Source organism: Dysidea avara, chromosome 7 (genome assembly GCF_963678975.1).
Source record: "Dysidea avara chromosome 7, odDysAvar1.4, whole genome shotgun sequence".
NCBI lineage: Eukaryota > Metazoa > Porifera > Demospongiae > Dictyoceratida > Dysideidae > Dysidea > Dysidea avara.
Genome location: NC_089278.1, coordinates 6,392,512 through 6,412,754, shown reverse-complemented (window position 1 = coordinate 6,412,754; position 20,243 = coordinate 6,392,512). Strand labels below are relative to the sequence as shown.

General features: G+C 40.6%; 5 protein-coding genes across 6 annotated transcripts; 2 read left to right on the top strand and 3 right to left on the bottom strand.

The window, feature by feature from the left end:
• Positions 1-292: 292 nt before the first annotated feature.
• On the bottom strand, positions 293-5,772 carry LOC136260702 (peroxisomal multifunctional enzyme type 2-like). Its single transcript, XM_066054536.1, has 26 exons — positions 5,614-5,772; positions 5,143-5,498; positions 4,909-4,962; positions 4,755-4,862; positions 4,643-4,702; positions 4,564-4,585; positions 4,465-4,511; positions 4,328-4,412; positions 4,095-4,282; positions 3,955-4,046; positions 3,881-3,905; positions 3,395-3,457; positions 3,249-3,311; positions 2,828-2,983; positions 2,674-2,777; positions 2,565-2,624; positions 2,462-2,513; positions 2,343-2,414; positions 2,187-2,293; positions 2,066-2,131; positions 1,841-2,017; positions 1,706-1,792; positions 1,565-1,654; positions 707-848; positions 528-658; positions 293-475 (listed from the first exon to the last, which is right to left on the bottom strand). The coding sequence occupies exons 2-26, from the start codon at positions 5,195-5,197 to the stop codon at positions 380-382; spliced, it is 2,202 nt and encodes a 733-aa protein (XP_065910608.1). The 5' UTR covers positions 5,198-5,498; positions 5,614-5,772; the 3' UTR covers positions 293-379.
• Positions 5,734-15,693, top strand: LOC136260696 (superkiller complex protein 3-like). Its single transcript, XM_066054525.1, has 42 exons — positions 5,734-5,865; positions 5,916-6,059; positions 6,104-6,195; positions 6,411-6,486; positions 6,535-6,663; positions 6,708-6,803; positions 6,849-6,987; positions 7,441-7,593; positions 7,640-7,732; positions 7,780-7,840; positions 7,895-7,961; positions 10,532-10,621; positions 10,672-10,778; positions 10,912-11,029; positions 11,078-11,154; positions 11,208-11,307; positions 11,358-11,410; positions 11,458-11,529; positions 11,582-11,617; positions 11,678-11,762; positions 11,811-11,842; positions 11,939-12,039; positions 12,309-12,411; positions 12,461-12,550; positions 12,605-12,688; positions 12,750-12,834; positions 12,879-12,923; positions 12,970-13,048; positions 13,100-13,161; positions 13,216-13,272; positions 13,327-13,395; positions 13,627-13,701; positions 13,752-13,902; positions 14,014-14,107; positions 14,155-14,235; positions 14,282-14,409; positions 14,484-14,610; positions 14,662-14,777; positions 14,835-14,929; positions 15,147-15,209; positions 15,258-15,438; positions 15,492-15,693. The coding sequence occupies exons 1-42, from the start codon at positions 5,776-5,778 to the stop codon at positions 15,596-15,598; spliced, it is 3,903 nt and encodes a 1,300-aa protein (XP_065910597.1). The 5' UTR covers positions 5,734-5,775; the 3' UTR covers positions 15,599-15,693.
• Positions 15,694-15,832: 139 nt separating this feature from the next.
• LOC136260717 (SURP and G-patch domain-containing protein 1-like) lies at positions 15,833-17,548 on the top strand. Of its 2 annotated transcripts, none has more exons than XM_066054557.1 (9): positions 15,833-16,120; positions 16,257-16,344; positions 16,393-16,486; positions 16,529-16,660; positions 16,714-16,855; positions 16,906-17,028; positions 17,076-17,205; positions 17,256-17,385; positions 17,433-17,548. In XM_066054557.1, exons 1-9 carry the CDS (start codon positions 15,889-15,891, stop codon positions 17,457-17,459), a joined length of 1,098 nt encoding a protein of 365 aa, XP_065910629.1. In that variant the 5' UTR covers positions 15,833-15,888; the 3' UTR covers positions 17,460-17,548. The 2 variants fall into 2 exon arrangements, with proteins under 2 accessions (XP_065910629.1, XP_065910630.1); XM_066054558.1 differs by having other exon boundaries at positions 15,981-16,120; positions 16,205-16,344.
• LOC136260726 (large ribosomal subunit protein uL24m-like) lies at positions 17,453-18,336 on the bottom strand. Its single transcript, XM_066054570.1, has 5 exons — positions 18,184-18,336; positions 18,041-18,136; positions 17,902-17,987; positions 17,715-17,851; positions 17,453-17,664 (listed from the first exon to the last, which is right to left on the bottom strand). Exons 1-5 carry the CDS (start codon positions 18,286-18,288, stop codon positions 17,477-17,479), a joined length of 612 nt encoding a protein of 203 aa, XP_065910642.1. The 5' UTR covers positions 18,289-18,336; the 3' UTR covers positions 17,453-17,476.
• LOC136260706 (uncharacterized) lies at positions 18,298-20,185 on the bottom strand. The gene has a single exon (XM_066054540.1). It carries the CDS (start codon positions 20,183-20,185, stop codon positions 18,365-18,367), a length of 1,821 nt encoding a protein of 606 aa, XP_065910612.1. The 3' UTR covers positions 18,298-18,364.
• Between the last annotated feature and the right edge of the window lie 58 nt (positions 20,186-20,243).

Here is a 20,243-nt window from a genome sequence, read left to right as displayed (position 1 = left end):
TTAACAAGATCACTTTTATGACTGTCACAAAAAATTTACACACTTGGTCTTATCACAGTTGTAAAACCTCTGTCAACTGGTCTTAAATTTGTCATTTGTGTGCAAAGTGGCCAAGGTATTAAAGGCAACTCGTTCACTCTCATCTAAACCTTGTGATGGACAAGTCTCCACTAGTGTTATTGGTAACCTTGTAAATTGCTAACAACAGGAGTACAGCTATTTACATAGTGATGTTGCTAGCAGCAACAAAATGTGTTACATTATTAGGACAAAAGAGAGGAAAGAGTGAATATCAATGTACCATTAACACTCATAAAAGATGAGACAACTCTTCACATCTTATTACCATAGAACATCACATAATGTTGTGCTGGTATTGTTAGATCTTTGACTTTCCTTGGCTCTTCAGTATTGCTCCCAACTTCTGGCTCAACATCATATTCCCTGACAGTTTCAACTTTCGTTGGAAGTACGCCTGTTCAGTGGCATACACTAAGGTAAGGCTGATACACAACATTTACAATTACCTTCTGAGCATCTAACTCTCCAGTGGCCATCTTGATGAGGTCATCATCTGACATTGTAAGGGTGCAATCAGCTTTACCCTTCTTTGGAGGACCACGGTAAACCTTGCCTGGTGGATTCTTCAGGTCCAGTGCTGTATATCAGTGAGATTAGTTTAACCTAACAATAGCTGGGTACCTACTCCATTGAGTGACTGTTTTGCCATTCTTTGTCACATTCCACAAGAAGATAGCTTGTGTCTTCTTTACCAGTTCAGGACGACCTTTCAGTTGCTCACTAATGGCCACAAACATGGCTGATGATTTGAGGTCATCAGATGGCTCCTGCATGAACAGTCACCGTAAAAGTTTGACCACCTTTCCCCGGTAGTGCCTATTTATTAGGTAATCTAGTGCATTTTAAATTTGAAGTAGGATCCTGCAGCAAAACATGTGACATGATGGCATCACAACATATAGTCATGCTGAAGTGTTTTTTTTTCATCATGGAAGAAATATGTGACCGTTCATACAAAAACTTTTGTGTAAGAACGATTGAGTATTTTGATCACTCTTGTGCATGGTGGAGGTGTTCCACATAATAAATCATTAAACCTTGTTCTGTTTTCTATAGCAAAACCAATTATTACAAGTACAGCCTTTTGTACAAGCTTAAGAATTAGAAATGAAAGGTAAAGGCATGGCACAGACTGCGAGAGAGGAATTTTGTCATAACTTCATGCCATGTGAAAGTTGCTTATTATCATTTAGCCTTTTGACTGTAATAGCCAAACAGATCATGGCAATTTTAGATTCTTCTGCAGGTAGTTTGCCGTGTGAGGATAACACATTTTTGGAGGAAACCCCCCCCCCTGGAGCCACCCCTGCCAAATATTTTCTTTGGGGGATCCCACCACCGTGCAGAATTGTTTGCCACTACAAGGCAGGCTGAGGTTCCACTGTTACTATAAGGTCAGTTTGTTATAGCACAGGATAACGTTAGCTAAGTAAATGCTGCAGTAACCTCCTTTCCTAAACAGTTCATTGTCATCAATCCTTACCTGAGGAGTAAGTGAAGATGGAACATCAGTAGTAATTTCAGTGAGGTCAACATACCCACCAGTCAACACCAAAGCACTGTTCTCTACCACCTAATAAACACCCTGGAGTATTATGACAAGCCTCTTATCAGAACACAGTACCTTGCATGTGAAATGTATTCTGTTCCCCTCTCTCCACATGTCTGTCTGTATGGTCTGACCAGGAAGAACTGGTTTAGCAAATCTTGCCTGTTCATGGTTGTGTATAAATTGTCTAGCTACGTAGCTAACTCTAACCTTAATGGACTTCAACTTGCTGGAGATTCCACCAGCATATTTGTGTAGTATATGCCTCACAGCTATCCCATAGGAACAGAGACCATGAAGGATGGGAGTGGAAAAGCCGCCCATGGCAGCAAATTGTGGATCAATGTGTAATGGATTGAGGTCCCCACTTAGCCGATACAGTGCAGCCTGCACACAAGGTATGACTTTAAAAATTTGGAGCTATATTCATTTTACCTGAGTGTCCATGGTTTTAGTTCTCATGAAAGAATCTGGAGATCTTTTAGGAGTAGGGAGGAGTGGCTACAATGACCCAGCAATAACACACCAGTAGTGGATAATTGTACTGTAGTGATACCTTCTCAACAGAGGAAGTCTTTTTGCCGCCAAATCCAGTCATGCCAACAACAAAAGTGGAGAACTGATTCTTACAAATAATCTGGTCGTTCTCATCAGATGTAACAACTGCATGTATTAACAAAGATATGAGATACACAAGTAACTTCATCCTTACTGTCACACAAGATGACTGCACCCTTTCCTTTGTCCATGATATCCACGATGGTTGCCTTAGAATACAGGGTACCTGTAGAGAGCAGAATATGAGCCCAGCTTGGGGATTACACCATGTACCTGAGGTGGGTATGGGCTGTAACAATTCTATATATTGCTCCCCATGTAGCACCTGTCATCAAAGATCACACGTACATCTTCACATTGGATAGTGACCGCTCACTTTGGACAGGTCAATGTTGAGGTTGGAGACACCACCACTAACTAACCCAGTCATTGCTTGCTACAAGTAGTCTGATAACACACAAGGTGTACACACTACACCCATATACCTGAGCTGGAATAACCCCAAATGATGGAAGAGCAGAGAAATCTTCATGACCTTCATACAGAAACTTCAATTCTGATTGATTGTCTGGAGACAATGTGGCACCAACTGAAAAGGTATTGTTGAACTAGTTGTCATGTGAACAGTAGGAGACTTGCCTCCAAGGGCATAAAGGATGACATCTCGTGACGTGTATGAGAAGGAAGTGGTCTCAAACTCATAACCAATAGCACTAAGTACTCCACCACCATCACTGCCTGTATCCTTATCACTACTTGCTCTTTCAGACATCGCAATGATGGAGGCCATGGTGTCTGTTACAGTACAAGTCAGTATCGTCACTCCATCATTAGGTACATACACTTAATTGTTAGTTTTTCATCAAAATAGCAACACAGGTGGATGACTGGATTTTATTTCTATTACATAGATAGCTGAAGTAAGTGGTTCACTTGATTCTATAGCTAGTTATCAATGGCTGCACTCAGCCACTAACAGTACAAAAATCCTTAAGAAAAACAGCAATGCGGGTGAGGATGAAAAACTAATAATTAAGTTTATGTTTCCTTACTAACTTACCTGCATTACTCGTGTGACAAACTGGTCTAGACAAGTCACACACCTCCTTCCAGTTGTCTCTTACTAGAGCAATAATGTGTTGACTAATTGACAATCACAGACATCACACGCACACACACACTGCTCAGACAAACACACATACATACCATCTTCAATAGTAAACTTCTCTCCCTTCTTCATAAACACTCCACGAGATTTATAAAGTTGTGCTGTGGGATCACCACAATCAGCAGTAACAAATATAGCATAGAAAGTGTCACAAGAGCCAGAACTCCTTTCAGCAAAAAACATGGAAATTAAGCAAAGCAGTGAGCACACAAGGACTATATAACGATAACACAGTGGCACTTAGTTACCTCTGGTCTGATATTTTAGTGTGAATACGTTGCAATAGAAGTAATTGTTTGTACATAGAGCAATGAAATTTCTGAAAATGACAGCTCATCTATCTCATGCAACGATTTATCTTCAAATATGTGGTCACATTCTATGAGTGTTTCCATTGGTTTCCAAAGACCAGTCAATTTTAAACTAATATTATCTAAGACAGCAGTCAGTTACTCTAATAGAAGAGTCACTTGTGAATTTATAACCACCTCTAGGGTACTGCATATTGTACACAAAGTATGTACCTTTAGATGCCCATCCTCCAACGGCCTATGAAGAAAACAAAGATAGGCACGCTATGCCATATATGACCACTCACCTCAAACACTCCCCCTGTGTCAGTACAACTGTCGTGGCATAGATATGCCACCACAGGAGCAATATAATATGCCTTAAATAAGTGCTCAGCCTCTGCAGTAGAAAATATAATGGGGTAATAGCAATACTGTTTCTCTCTACCTGGTGGAAACAGATCTGCTGTCAGCCTGCTCCAGGCAGTTGGGGCTATTGTGTTGCACAAGATGTTGTATTTTTGGCCCTCCAGTGATAATGTATTACACATTCCCACTAGTGCCATCTTGGCTGACGAATAGTTGGTCTGACCAAAGTTGCCGTACAAACCAGACGTTGATGATGTGACAATCACACTATTAATACTGTAATAACACAACGATAATCTGATTGATAGCTACCGGCCGTATTTCTGCTTCTTCATATGGGGCCAGGCTGCCCTAGTCACCATGAAGGCTCCTCTGACATGCACACTGAATATGATGTCTGTGGAGGAGACACAATGGAAGGCGGGTGGACAACTTGTGGTACAACTCACCCCAGTCTTCGTCACTAATCCTAGCAAATGTTCGGTCACGCAGAATGCTAAGAGAAACATAACAATGGAATTGCTCCCTAATACATGGCAAGTACTCACCCAGCATTGTTGATAACAATATCTACAGATATTTGCAACATTTAATACATCATAATAACTTGTACGCTCTGTAACATACCAATTCTGCCATAATTATCCAGTGCAGTATGAACTATCTTCTCCCCTTGTTCAACAGAGTCTGTCAGTAATGGATGTACTAGTGAACTAGGATGTGTGTGGTGAGAACTCACCATAATTGGGCACAGCCTTGCCTCCACGTGATTGGATTAACTCCACAACTTCATCAGCTAATCGTTTGCTAGAACCTGTTCCCTTCCGGTCCACTCCAAGATCATTAACTACAAGATGGCTGTGATGACTTATGCATGTTGTACATTACCTCACCAACGACTGATGCTCCTCGGGATGCCAACAGCAAGGCATACTCCTTACCAAGCCCTGTATCAAGTTAAAAAAAAAGTATGATTATTGACACTGGACAGCTTTACTAGTAAGGTACTATCGAATCTATAACTTGTGACGTGTATGCACGTGACTTCAGTTAGGATCGTGTGGTAACCTCCCACAAATGTGTTATAGGGCAACACACATCCTTGCAAACATTCTATATTAACTAACCTCCACCAGCTCCAGTAACTATCGCAACTCGACCATCAAATCGAAGCTCAGACATCACGGAAACGGAGTGCAGCACGCGCTTGCGCTAAATGACCTCTTGACGTAAAAACCTAAACCCACAACTCTTGGGAACAATACTACACCAATACGTAGCGCATGTAACATTTTAATAATACTGTGACAATAATTAATGTGTTTTCATAATGTTTTAGTTGTATCAGTTAGTAACTTATTTTATCTCTTCTTCGTCGAATTTTCCTCTGATATACGGGACTTTATCCATTACCACTTTCCAGTCAGTCAAAAACAGACCGAGAACAACTAACGTTGACGACCACAATCCTGCACTTATTAACCTGTTACAAAACCACAATAGTAACTGGTACATCTGGGTAGCAAAAACGTAAAGTTGTGGATGTGAGCAAATGTGTACTTTAGAGTCGTCATACTGTACATAAATTACAGACTCACCATTGTCTATGTTTATACTGCGGTCTCATTCGTAGCATACTCAATACTCCAGACATTGTTTTCGTCCTTTTCCGAGTCCTTTTCAAACAGAACAGATTCGGGCGAGTTGCGCTTCTAATAGAACAACTATTTTTGCGCCGCAGAAATTATTTATCCCAAAACATGAGCGCTAAAGAAATCAAGGCTCACTTAAAAGCTGCTCGAGCCTTCATAGATACTAAGAAATATGAAGAAGCGACGGAAAAGTGTCAGGTTATTGTAAAATTGTCTTGAAATTTTGTTTACATTTCTGCCAACTGCAGATGGTATTTGCTCTAGATGCTAATAATTACCAAGCTCACGTGTTTGCTGGCCTAGCTACCTTGCAGTCAGGCAAGCAACAAGAAGCCAAACAACATTATCAGTCAGCCATCACTATAGCTCCCCAAGAGCAGCTGGCATGGAAGGTACTGAGTGACATGTTGTATGATGTGATGTCATATTACTGTAGGGTCTGGCTAACCTGTACAGTAAAGGAGTAGGTCAGGATGATGTGACTGATGCCATAGCAACCTACAGTAAACTGATCACCTTCTCACAAGGGTAATGTACTGTCTTGTTGGTAGGCTGGTTAAGTTATCACCTAATGTTTGGTGCAATTTAGTGGGCTATAAGTTTCAGAAACTTATTACTGTGCAGTCATAATTAAAGCCAATAATCGACAGTTAAATTCATCAAACTTTAGTCTTATCAGTAGTGACATACCAGTATGCCATGTAACGTAAGGTGTGTTACTGCGTATAACTGTGTTACTATAGAGATGATGATAAAATGATTGAGCTACTCCAACAAGTTGCAGCGATTGCTAGTAAACTATCTGGAGTATGTAGTCAAGTTAGTTATTGGCTGGTTGTGATACAGCACTGAGCCACATTGCTGTAGGCTGCAGTAGATGCTTGTGTGCTAGTCACCAAGTGTTCACAAGACCAGCAGTCTGTCATCGAGGCATGGAGGATACTTGTAGCCATGTTAAAGAATTGTACACAGCTCACCATGGAGCAGGAGAGTCTAGTAAGCTAATGACATGTATAGCTTGACTGTTACTTGTTTATCAGTTGCTCAATGGCTGTGAAGTGGTACTGTCTGGTAGTGAAGAGCAACGAGATGTCTATCACACCATTCGTATCAATCTCTTGGAGAGGAGATATATGGTACCGTGTGTAATGGTTGGGTGTACTGTACGTCACTGGTGATAGGAATGTGCTGACCTGTCAAGTGTTGGGGGAGTGAAGGATCAGTTGCTTCGCTGTTGTGAAGACATGAGAGCTGAGTATTCTTCTCATCCTCTACCACTTGTAGTAACTGTTAGAGCGTTACTGGCTCAGTGTTGTGCTGGTATGTGTGCCTGCCCATCTCTGTTGTGTGTGTAGTGTGCGTGCGTGTGCGTGCGCGTGCGTGCGTGTGTAGTGTGTGTGTTGCACTTGTGTGACTCTCTTTTTATTTGTGTGGAGTACAGGTGCCAGTGAGTCAGTTCATTGAGTAAAAGTAATTTTTAAAAAGAAAGTTGGTGTGTAGTGTGTGTGTGTGTAGAGTGTGTGTAGTGTGTGTGTAGTGTAGTGTGTGTGTAGTGTGTGTGTGTGTGTGTGTGTGGTGTGGTGTATGTGTGTGGTGTGTGTGTGTGTGTGTGTGTGTGAAATTTTGGTCCCAACAGATCTAGTTAATACATTTTTTACCTCTGAAAGAGGAAAACCTCTTAGCAAAAAGTGGCAAAAAATTCTCTGTCCCAAAATGTCCATAATAGAGAGGTTCCACCGTAGTTCTCTAGTTGCTTGTCTTTGTTATCATTAGATTATCCGATTGTGGTCAGTCCTGACTTGTCAGTTGTTGCACAGTCACTGAAGATGGTTGATGAGGATAATTCTCTTATTGGTTTGGTGAATGTTCTGACCCAAGTGAATCAACTGAAGAACTTGACAGAGGCCAGAGAGAAGGCCATCACTAGTCAGTGTCAGTATTGCGATGCTATTTATAGCTTACTCCATATTAGATTGCAATGATGATTGTAGCAGTTGTATTGTCATGGCAACTCTGTACAGTAAACTTCATGACATAGACAATACCATCACATTGTGCCAAAAAGGTATTTGTGTTACTGTGGTAACTGTTATCTTTTTTTATTATTAACAGGGCTGAAACTACTGCACACTTGTCCTGCTTCACTGCATGACAGAATACACCATTGTTTAAAGTAAGTGTCAGCCATTTTGTAGGCAATCATGTGATCTAACCAAGTGTGGTACAGGGTGTTGCTAGGTTCAGCATATTTAGCCAATGAAGACCACCAGAGCTCACTAGAAGTGTTCAAAGAGGTAATTGATGTATAGTTGACAAACTACTCATTCACTTAATTGTAAGGTAAAAAACAGTCACCACTAAAATTATTGTTGTTTCATAAACTTCTAATAGAACAGTCACTTAAATTACAGTGGGTTTCTGTGATTGTCATTTTATTGAGAAACTACTCTAATAGAACAGTCACTTAATTTGCAGTGTACAATTGACCAAGTTGATACAACACATAATAGACAAACTACTCTAATAGAACAGTCACTCAATTGTAAGACTAAAACAGTCAATTATTGCTGCCAGGTTTCACTATCACAAATTGATGAACTCTAATAGAGCAGTTGCTTGCAATGTGTGGTTGTGATTTCATAGCTATCAACAGATTTTAATTTCATGAGTTGACAAACTACTCTAATAGAACAGTCATGTAAATTACAGTAGGCAATTTAGAATTTTTTTCTAAACTAGATGGATCACAATTGTGGGCTGTTGAATTGTGACAATGAAATACCACATGTGTGGTGTTTACAGGTGATTGACTCTAATAGAACAGTCACTTAAATTACAATGGATATTTGTAATTATTTCATATTGTCAACAGAGTGAATTTCGTATGTCAACTACTCCAATTTACAGTTGTTCAGTTGTAGTTGCTTTTTCATGTATTGATAGACTACTCTAATAAAACAGTCACTTGATTGTAAAGGGGCATCACTTCAATTCTGGATTATCGTTTCATAGTATTCCCACCACTTATGTAGCCAATTATAATAGTGTAACTGGAAGCTACAGGTACTGTTGGCAAAATTTAGCCTGACAAACTACTCTAGTAGAACAGTCACTCAGTTGTAAGGTACTGCTTGTAGGTTATAAAATAGAGCATGGGAACTATTGTTTGACAATTGACAACTACTCTAATAGAACAGTCACTTGATTTTATTTCATAGTTGTTGACAGATTTAATTTTACCACAAACTATTCTCAAGCAGTCAAAAAATGTGACTGAATCTGCAGTTGCTTTATTTTATTTTACAAGTCAACAAACTACTCTAATAGAGCAGTCAATTAGATTGCAGTTGATACAAGTTGACAAACTACTCTAATAGAGTAGTCGCATAATTGTGTAAGAGGTGATATCACTTCAATTGTGGATTGTTACAAGAGCCAGTGCCAATTGTGGTGTGGCCTCAATTACACAACACAGACAATAAGGCACCCACAAAAATATTTTTAATGCAATCTCCTACCAATTGATTGATTGATTGATTACATCTTATGGTTTAAGACAAATCATAGATTATTGAGACAAATGTACAGGAAATAAGGGGCCTAGATGCAGGGGTACCAAGAAGGTTTAGAGCAGCTGGAGCCCTGGCAAGGCAAACACACACACGCACACACACACACACACACACAAAAAGAAACAAACACACATACATCAATTATTAGTTAAATTAATTAGTTTAACAGATCTTTCAGATCCCACAGTTCTGAGGAGCGAGCATCGAAAATTCTGTATGTGAACAGGATATTATAATTCTGGTACCTTGATCAAACAATGGCTTAATAGCTCTGGATGGTGACTTACATGTACGAGATACACTGGTCAGTGTCGCAGGTGTAAAATGTCTTAAGCAACCAATCTCAATTGTAACAAGCGGACGTACAGGCCAGTACAGACTTAAGCCCGGAATACTCCATGTTTGAATGGCTTGTAAGCTGATGTAGCACAGTATCCAAGTGTCTTACTTCATTTAGTGTAGCACTATTCATTGCTCCCTTCCTAGAAGGTTGGTAAGCTCTAGTTTCACTGCATGAATAGTACAGTAAATCCATGTGTAGTTGTATGGCTTCTCGCAACGTAGCCAACAGAGAAAAGATAGTATTTTAGTTTGACATTAAGAGAAATAATAGAGTAAGCTCAGTATGCTTGAAGACATGGTTATCAGAAAGATCGGAATCGAATCGCTGTTTATACACTAAAATCAGTACTTCCGATTTTGCTCAAATCGTCCAGATCAGCTGCCGATCAGTGCATCTCTAATACGAAGTTGACAATATGAAATAGTAAATAATTAAATAGTAAGTCTCAGGGATAGTGGGTTCATAATCAAAGTACTTTAGCCAATATTCAGCTTACATTTGCCTAATAAGAGTTTGAGACACTGAGTAAAATCCTATGAGCTACCTGTAGCAGATCAAGACAAAAAAATTATAATAATAGACCATACATGAACACCATGATGATATACATGAACACCATGATGATGTACATGAACACCATGATGATATAGTTGATGTCAGATCGGTACAATATCGTTAGATCGGTAATAAATTACCTAGAGTGGAGTGAAATCGGAATAGTTCAAAAATGTTGAATCGATACATATTACTTCATATAATATGTTGGGGAACTCTAATAAACAGTCACTTAAAACTGTAGTAGGTGATTGTAATTGTGGTCTATTGGCACTGTGATTGTGGTTTTCATAGTTATTGACAATTTTTAATTTCAAAATTGGCAAACTACTCTAATAAAGCAGTCACTCAGGTTCAGCAGATTAATTTGTGATTGTGGGTCATTATTTCATAGCTGTCAACACTACACCCTAGCAATCCCTTGGTGCTGAGTAATCTGGTGAAGTGCTACATACTATCTGGAGATGGTGATGCTGCTGCAAAGGTGTGTCTAGTAGTTGCAAGGGAGGGGAGGGGCTGATCTCTTCATTGCAGGCACATCAGCAGTTGGCTAATACACTGAACAATGATGACCCACTTGTATTGACCACAGCTGGACTACTACACCAGTCACTGAAAGAGTATGATAGAGCTATTGAGTGGTGAGTAATTTATGATACAGTGGAATTTGATGGGATCGAGATTTTTTTGCTGCAACGTATTCTCCTAATAAAATTGCAGACCAACCTTGTTATGGAGTGTGACTGCATTGTATCTTGTTTTCTTTTTGAACAGTTTCCAACAAGCACTAGAGTATCAGCCATCTTCTGCTGAATATCATCTCAACTTAGCTCAATGTTTGTCTCAGTTGCCAGCCGGTGATAAGAAACGCTCACACAATTTATTACTAAAGGTAGACATGATAATTAGTAGGTAATAATGAAGCTGTTTCCCTGACTAGGCTGCCAAGCTAGATCCTTACAATACTGATACACTGGTAACCATTGGTGACTATTATCGTCGTGGAAACAACAACAAGTATATTATGACTGTGTTTAATCTTGCTATGTTGTCATGGCAATATCATTTAGTTCTGCCATGAGGTGTTACCAGAAGGCACTACAGTTTAATCCTCGTAACTTTAGGGCAGCCATTATGTTAGGAGATTGTTATATGCTGGATGGTAATGAGGTGGGTATCACATGATATGTTGTGATGTCACTATAGTGATGTCATTACAGGAATCTGGTGTGAACCTGTATCGGAAAGTAACCAATGAGTGCAGTGTGATAAAGTGGGTGTGGCTGGTGTAGGTGGTAATGTTATGTGTGGGTGTTGCAGGGCCAAAGAGGCATGGCTCAGATTAGGCCTTTATCAGAACAGCCAATCACAATACACTGAAGCCATCAAGAGGTGTGCCACTTGTAGCAAAAATGTTGTTTGTAATGTTCCTTTGTCTCGGTAGCTTTCTGAGCTGTATCCGTGGAAACTTGCATGATGTGTAAGTGTGCCCATGTGATCTTGTGATTCTGTTGTGATCATGTGATCCTGTTGTCCCTAGTCACTGCTGGGAGTGCCTGGCTGAGGCATACTTTAATAGAGGTAGTTATCGCAATAGCCTGAAAGCATTTGAGAAGGCACTGGAGGTACATTTATGATGTCACATTTTATCATCATCATCATTACTTGTGCAGATTGATCCTCAGTCAGTATACTGCCAGTATAGGTTAGTAGTTGTACAGTATTTGTGGGTAATTTGGTATTATTTTAGGTAGTTATATTTGTTAGAAAAATAATTTATTATTTCTTCCTGTTATTTCAGGTCCGCCTTCATTAAGGAGAAACTGGGTGATCCTATGGCTGCCATTGCCGGATACACAGTTGTCTTGGAGATGAGTGATAGTTATGTTCTAGCACTTAAAGGTAGTGTAGTGATGCACAGAGGAGGATGATCATAACATAATGTGTCATTGTGCTGCCAAACACTCAGTGTGGATAAATTAATGGATAAATTAACGGTTGCTTCTTAGGGTGGCAGACCTCTTTGTTGGAGTGGCTGAAAACATATAACTTGCACAGTAGAATACTTGAAATTGCTATTTCTTTAAGATCATGAGATTATTTGATGACATGTGACCATCCTTCTCTGAGGGTAGCAAACTGTGATATATATGACAGCTTGTCCTCTGTAGGTCGAGGCAGTAGCTACTTGTCATTAGCTAGGTTGTCACTGCTGGAGAATTTTGATGGCCGAGCAGTTGATTATGCCTCCAGAGCATTAAGAGACCTTACAAGGTATCAAGCTAGTTTGATTTGTGTGCAGCAGAATTCAGTGATGTTGTAGGGCTGCACAGCTAAGACCACGATATGTCAGTGTGTGGAAGATGATTGGAGATGTGTGCACCTGTCTTAGTCCTATTAGTTCAGTGGAGAAGTGAGGGAGTGTATAGTGAGAGGTGTGACTAGTTGTACCATTCTTGTTTGTTAGGTTTACAGTGCCAGCTGTGGTGGCTGGAAAGGATCAGGTGGCCTCTGAAGTCGATAAGTTGACGTTGTTGAATATTGGGACCAGGTCTGTCTGTCTGTGTGTATATCTCCACAAATTCATTGTTTTCCCCTAACTATGCTTGTAGGGCATACAAACGTGCACTAGAGCTGGAGCCAAACTCATCCTGTCTGTGGTACGATGTTGCTATTGGTTATCTACATGTTGCTCAGGTGAGCTGCCCCATCCACTCAATGTGTTTACACGATCACTACAGACTGATCCTCACAACAAGTCTGATAGCCTACGAGCTGCTCTTAATGTAAGGAATACTAATGGTATGCTATAATCAGAAGATTGTTACTTAGTGTGCTAAGAAATCAGTGTCATTAGAACCAGCCTCTACTGTCTACTGGAATGTATTAGGAGTCACCGCTTCTTATCCAGGTAGAATTACAACCCTAATGTAAGTCATGTATTTCCCCACTGTATTATTAGGAATTGAAGACTATTCCTTGGCTCAACATGCCTTCATCAAGTCCATCAAATGCCAGCAAGACGTGAGTGGTCACTCCCACACTTCAACATATACTCACCTGATGTGTGGTGTGTAGAATGCAGTTGCTTGGACCAACCTTGGTGTGCTCTATATGAGGATGAACCAAATTGAGGTGACCATGTGCACTGATTGTTTGATCATGTTGTCATGGGAAACATTCTCCTAGTTGGCTTATAAGGCATTTTGTAATGCCCAGTCAGCTGATCCCACCTATAGTGGAGCATGGATAGGACAAGTGAGCTATGTGCATGTACTCTATATACTATGCTGTGTTATATTGTGTATACAGCTGTACATGTATGTACGCACGCACGCATGCATGCATGTACACATGCACATACACTATGCACAATTTGTCTCCAATCCATAATATCAAGAGTTAATAATAATAGAGGCAATGGGATATTGGGACCTCTCTTATTATTAACTCTTGATAATATCTATGGACCACCTATTCTACATGCAGGCACTAGTGGCAGAGACAATGGGAAGGATAGAGAAGATGGACTTGTTCAGTCACTCCACTCAACTGGGATATACAGTTAAGCAGTTGGTCCATCACTTGACAATGTGATATGATGTCATGTGTAGCCTGAAGGCAGTATTGGGTTTGCTTACTGGGTCTGTCACACCCTCACCACTCTGCAGCCTAAACTGCTACTGCTGGATAGTGGGTGTGGCTTAAATGATGCAGCTAGGAAGCTCCTCCTACAAGCTAGAGACTGTATGCAGAAATACACAGGTATGTGTGTGTGTAGTGTGGTGTGCACATGCGCTATTTAGTGTAGTGAGTGCAGGTGCACATCACATTGTGATCCCGTGATTCCATCACATTGTGTTGCTTTGTCAACAGCAAGGAATGCAAGTAATGCTTGTGCCTTCAACTATCTTGGATTGCTGTATGAGACTGAAGGATTGTTAAGTCTTGCAAAGGAGGCATTTAAACAGTATACACCAACTACTTCATATTTGCTTGTTGAATATCTTATGACAGGTCACTGCAGCTCCTAGAGAAGTCTAATGGTAACCAACATCAGATGGACTCTGTAAAGGAGAACTATGCCAGGTTGTTACGGTGAGTATCACGCACTCATCTCCAAGTGATGAATTGTCTTTGTTAGCTCCACTGTGGAATATGGTGAAGCAGTGAAGGTGTATCAACAGATAGACAATATGAATGATGTGTTCTGTTGGGCTGGACTGGGCCTAGCACTGGCCATGAGTGGCAGTGGTGACAAGAGTGTAAAAGGTGTGTTTGTGTGCGTGCATGCGTGTAGTGTGTGTGGTGTGATATGTTCTTGTTATTAATACACTTCTTGTTAGCATACAACAAAGCTATTCAACTTTGTGATAGTGATAATGTACTCAAATCATCACTACTCACTGCTGTTGCTATGGTACATTATGCCACTGGGAGGAAGAACGACTGCAAAACTTGTCTCTTCACAGCGTACGCCATCATATCTCATTATTTATCAGTCTGATTATTGCACACTTGTAGTTTCCAGATTCCTCCTCCTTCAATGAACTGTCTCACTTCACTAGCAGTGTTCTCATGTTTAACTGAGGACTGGAGTGTGTTCACTGCTACCCTCGCTGAAATGTTGAAGATTGTCGGTAAGTGGCGGGAGAGGGTGTGTGAGACATGACTAACATGAGTATCATGTGATTTAGAGTGGCAGAGTGATGATTCAACAGTTTCCATAGCACACATCATATCATCATTATATTACGTCAACATACTTGTTACTAAGAAAAACTATCCAACGGTTAGTGACTGTATTGCATCACAAGTTTGACATTTTAAGTGCCACCTGTGAAATATACCTTAGAAACTGTTTCTTTGACTAGATTCACAAATTGAATTTTACCTCTCGAGAGAGAATATCCCACCACTGTATATATATATGGTACTCCAATTACAGTTATGAAAAATTCTATTTGAGCAGTCAGTGACTATTGTGTATTATCATGTCACTTGTGTAGGCTAAGAAATTCTCTCAAGAAATTAGTGAAATATGCAGCAAGCTAAAACATGAGGATCATAAGGTATAATATAACTACATCCTAATATGGTAGTATAACTTCTATTTATAGTTGCACAATCCTGCTGAAAGTATTATGGTGTCCAGTAGCAAGGAGCAGTCTCAGAAGTTGTTACACTTTGAGAACATGTACCACCAGTACCCTGGTGATGTGTGGACCACACTAACACTGTTAACAGTTGTATCATCAGAACAACTCCAGTTAAGATTTGTACCTTTACTGAAGACAAGCAGTGAGTATAGTTACAGTCTTAACTACTGGAGGTGCATCTTATATTTTATCCAGTTGCTAATATGCTGCAAGATGTGCAGCGTCATCCAAAACATGTCCAGGACAAAATTAAACAATTTGTGATTGCCTTCCACAACTGGATGGGTAAATATGGACGATGAACACCAATTTTGTAAACATTGTGATTTTGTATTGATTCCATTTTATATGTAATCTGTACCTACTATTGTAAGTAGCTGGTCAGTTTTATTTCAAACAGTATAACATCATGCAAACATTTTTGTGCAAATTTGTATGCCTCGTGTTCAGGCTGTTACAGCTCTAATTGGTCCCTAATGGATAGCAATTACAAGAAAATTACAATAATCGTCTTCGATTAGCACGGTACATGACCTAAACGCAGAAATCGGTATCGTAATATTCCGGTTTCGTTACATATCTGAACCAGGAAATGAATAAGTTTGACAATGACGGCAGCTTCTTGGAGCAGTTTATGAAAGACAAAACGGACTCGTCAGAAAATGCTGCAGAGCGTACAGCGGCACCTATTAGAGTTACATGGAAAACGAAGGGACAAATGGGAGGCATTAAAAAGAAGTCTATAGCAACATTAATGAAAGAACAGTCAAGTTCTACAAAAACTGTTGAATTGGGAGATCATGGAGCACAGACATTAACCAAAGGTTATTTGAGTAGCTAGTAGGATAGCTTTTGTGGGACCATAAATCTGGTAGGACTTACTATTGGCCATATTAACGTAACTATAGTGTGGTTTGGATACGACATACTTTAAATGGTGTATGAGTTTCGCCAACGCAGAAGAGACCAACGCTTCAGTAAAGGAGCCATCAGTCCAGTCAGGGCCGACTAAGCCTGTAGAAAAACAGAATGTGGCAAGCCCTGCCCTGTATGATATAATTTAACAATTTACACCTGTCAGTGAATTATCTTGCAGTTTGAACAAGTCAAAATCAGAGGATGTTAAAAAGACATTAGGTGGCAGTGAAGGAGAGAGAATGAAACGTAAAAGGAAAAGTCGGTGGGGCAGAGTGAGTCAACATAGAGCTGTGCTGTGTGCTAATGTATTATAGGAACTGACGGAAGATGAGAGAGCAGTTGCAGTAGCCAGTGCTACATTTAGTGCAGCTACTACTACTACTACACCGTACAACAAACCTCAACTAACTGCAGAGCAGCAACAACAGTTGAGGGAACAACAAGCGGTAATGGTGGTATACTGATGGTGTATGTGGTGATTGGGTTATGTGTATTACAGATGGCAGCTATTGTCACTCAGATACGCTCTGGACAGCAGCAGCAAAATAAGCACAACAAGTATGAATATGATAGTGATGAGGACACAGAAGGAGGGACATGGGAACATAAACTCCGATCAGCTGAGATGGGTGCTACCAAGGGTACTAATACTGGTGGTGCTGTCATGGTGTTGTGATTATTCAATGTACAGTACTGGCGGATAAGTTGACAGAGGAAAACAAAGGCAAACACCACATCAGTGATTTCTTACCTCCTGAGGAACTAGAGAAGTTCATGGAGAGGGTAAAAGCTGCTCGAGGGGAATCTGTTGCTGGTGAGTGTACACACAAGTGTCCACTGTGTTGATGTGTCTGGAATCAGATCTTTCTGACTATGCCAAGCACAAGATTGATGAGAGTAATATTGGTTATCAAATGTTGAAGAATGCAGGCTGGACAGAGGGCCAGGGGTTAGGCTCTAATGAAGATGGTATTACTGCTCCTGTTGACAAGTATGCTCTTGTCAATAATATTCAGAGAAATGTCATGTAGACAATTTCAGGGGTAAAGTGTCATTTGACCAGACAGGGGTAGGCATAGCACCCACTGGAGATGTAAGCAGCTCAGATGATGATTTTGACGCTTATCGTAAGAGGATGATGTTAGCATATCGATTCAGACCCAACCCATTAGTAAGTAGTGCCTCTCATTGATAATGACATCATCCCTCTCTTTGTAGAATAACCCAAGAAGACCATATTACTGACTATTTGTTTTATTAATTCATTTTTTACTACTCGACTGTTCTAATTTTGTTTCATGTTGTTTCATTTGTATCAGTGTTTCAACATCCAATTCAGCCATTGGTGGTGGGGTGGGATAAATTAACTCCATTTCTTCTTTGAATGACATTAGTGATGGAATATAAGTTCGTCTTGTTGTGTCCTCACTAGATGTGTCATATGGACTATCTGTAGTCAATAATAACATAACTAAGTCAGTACACATTTTCATAACATACCAACATAGCCACTACGAACTTTCACATCTCTTCTCTGCATAGCTTCTACTGGTTTAGGTATTGGTTGTCCTGTCCTTGTAGATACTCTCACCCTTTGCCCATCAGCAGTGTACTTGTAGTCCACAGCACAAGGTTTACTAATAGGAGGAGTACGAGTGAATATTTACTTATGATGAATGTACTGTACCCATCTGATGGATCCACCAGTGCCACGTGTCTGTATGATAAAGGTTTCACCTGCAGAACTCTCATGTCATTTCTCGTCACAATTTCCTGCATCACGAGAGAGATTATTATAAGAAAGAGACGAGGTAGTTTATTCGTACACAGTTTAGTCCTTCTACTACTACTTCTTGTTTCTTTCTCATTACTGCAGAGACCTTTCCTTGCTGGCCTTTATCTTTACCGGCCATTACTTGAACCTGTCATGGTCAGGAAGCTAGATGTGTGTGATGCGTGCGTATCCTACCCAGTCGCCTCTGATTACGTCCCATCGTTTAATAGGCTTTTGCATTCTCTTCATATGTCCAATAGCCACGGTGGGGCCTTGCTGGAACCACGGTCTCCATGCCATTGTAATTAATGAAATATACAATATTCTTATGAATTACACACAATTATATACAGAAGCTGTATGTTATCATTGTACATCATCTTTTAATAACAGTTTTGTCAATAACTGAACCATCTTCAACAGACACATATTCCCAGCGTAACTCAGTGTCACCAACTACAGTAACTCGGCCATAACCCATTATTTGGGAGTGATAGAACTTCGACCAAGGAGCACCCTTTGACGGCACACCATCCATCCCCACTCCTCCAGCACCCGCAACTATGTGTACAGTCCCGTGTTGATCACAACGCTGCTTGTACACTGGACAAGTCCTCTCATACAAATGATAGTGACCATAAACTGCTAGGTTGACTTTGTACTTGTAGAACAATTCTTCTAGAGAACTCTGCATATGTTCCGACACTTGATAATCTGGTGGAATATCAGCAGAACAGTACATAGATCTGTGTCCAGCCAGTATAACCCATGGAGTAACTGTCCTGTCCACCGTAGAAAGGTCTTTCTCAAGCCACTTATATTGGAGGGAGCCTGCAGTGAAGTTGTGCTCAGTGCTTATCATAATGAAGTGTACTGTGCCATAGTCAAAACTGTACCACCAAAGAGAATTGCCATTGTCTGGCATGTGGAAATGATAATGAGGGGGTACACCACACTCACCACCTGAATCATCCAAGTGGTTACCCCAAGGTGGATGGAAACCATTTCCTTTTACCTTGCTGGGGTCCTTACCACCCCCAATTAGATGGCACTGGTCATGGTTACCAATGCCAACCATGTAGGGAATACTGGTAGCAATAGGCTCAATAGTGCTAAACCATTGGTCCCACAAGTAAGCATATCCACCAGCATAAGAAAGGTCTCCCTGATGTACTGCAAACTTTGCACCCTTCTTCACTTCATTCATTACTAGCTCAACCACTCTTGGCACGCCCGGAGCATACAGCCCCATGTCACCATATGTGATAAATTTGAATGTGTCCTTTGAGCCAATTATTGTCGGTGTCTGGAAGGAATATATCTTGCTCCAACTGTCCCCAGAACCAAACTGGTAATAGAAACGACTGTCTGGTTTTAATTTCGACAGCAGTACATCATGAGTAAAGCCAGGATCAATGAAATTCCTTGGCACAGTTGCTGGGGGTCCACACATATCATTGGAGCTATATGTTTTGGAGGTACCAGTCACTTTATAGTTCAGTAAGTCATTGGAGAGTCCATAACGCACTGTTGGTGTTGCATCACTGCCAGTAGTCCACATTATTCTCATCTCACCATCATGGCCAGTCAGGGACAAGTGTCCCTGCAGAGGAGCTTCTACTCCATCAGCAAACTTCAGTTCATTGCTCCTAGCTAGTAGCAACAAGTCCTCCTTGTGTACGCTGTAGTAGCGAAACTCGCATGAGCTACGTAGGTTGTAAACCTGCACACTAAACTTTCCATTGGTCCTCCAATGACTTGGCACATCTTTGACATAGTAATAGTCAAGGTAGTTGGTTGGTTTTCCATCACGTGGACAATACAAACCAATCCAGTCGTACTGGGTGGGATATACAATTCCTCTCCAAGCAACACCAACTTCATCTCCATTGGCTATCACTTCAGGGGACACCCTTAGTTCAGCAGTACTGTTCACTGCTTTATCTATATAGTTTCCTTCTGGTATTTTAGCGTCTTCTTGTTGATTCGAGACATCCACGTAGCTCCCATCATCGTGCTTGCGTTTGAAGTAAGTTAGCACTGGATGAATTCGTCCCAGTCTGTCTTGTAACACAGCGGTCTTAACGCCTGACACAATCGGACCATCACTAGCAAACGTCGTATAATACATAAACTGCACACCCATGAACACTAACAGCACCAAGCACAGCACTAAACGACACCCCGACTTCCTCATTATTTAAGTATAAATCTCTAAATAGTACACACTGCATCCCCATCGTTTATCATTGGCA

Excerpts from the sequence above, each read along its gene's own strand:
- LOC136260726 (XM_066054570.1), bottom strand. The coding sequence starts at position 18,288 with ATGGCATGGAGACCGTGGTTCCAGCAAGGCCCCACCGTGGCTATTGGA. Across the intron at positions 18,137-18,183 it reads ACGTAATCAGAGGCGACTGG|GTTCAAGTAATGGCCGGTAA; the intron begins GTAGGATACGCA and ends TGACCATGACAG. Across the intron at positions 17,988-18,040 it reads TAGTAGAAGGACTAAACTGT|GAAATTGTGACGAGAAATGA; the intron begins GTACGAATAAAC and ends CTCGTGATGCAG.
- LOC136260702 (XM_066054536.1), bottom strand. The coding sequence starts at position 5,197 with ATGTCTGAGCTTCGATTTGATGGTCGAGTTGCGATAGTTACTGGAGCT. Across the intron at positions 4,586-4,642 it reads GGATAATTATGGCAGAATTG|ATATTGTTATCAACAATGCT; the intron begins GTATGTTACAGA and ends AAATATCTGTAG. Across the intron at positions 4,413-4,464 it reads GATTAGTGACGAAGACTGGG|ACATCATATTCAGTGTGCAT; the intron begins GTGAGTTGTACC and ends TCTCCTCCACAG.
- LOC136260696 (XM_066054525.1), top strand. The coding sequence starts at position 5,776 with ATGAGCGCTAAAGAAATCAAGGCTCACTTAAAAGCTGCTCGAGCCTTC. Across the intron at positions 12,835-12,878 it reads GTTATCTACATGTTGCTCAG|ACTGATCCTCACAACAAGTC; the intron begins GTGAGCTGCCCC and ends CGATCACTACAG. Across the intron at positions 13,396-13,626 it reads GTGGAGCATGGATAGGACAA|GCACTAGTGGCAGAGACAAT; the intron begins GTGAGCTATGTG and ends TTCTACATGCAG.
- LOC136260717 (XM_066054557.1), top strand. The coding sequence starts at position 15,889 with ATGAATAAGTTTGACAATGACGGCAGCTTCTTGGAGCAGTTTATGAAA. Across the intron at positions 16,345-16,392 it reads AATGTGGCAAGCCCTGCCCT|TTTGAACAAGTCAAAATCAG; the intron begins GTATGATATAAT and ends ATTATCTTGCAG. Across the intron at positions 17,029-17,075 it reads TCGAGGGGAATCTGTTGCTG|ATCTTTCTGACTATGCCAAG; the intron begins GTGAGTGTACAC and ends GTCTGGAATCAG.
- LOC136260706 (XM_066054540.1), bottom strand. The coding sequence starts at position 20,185 with ATGAGGAAGTCGGGGTGTCGTTTAGTGCTGTGCTTGGTGCTGTTAGTG.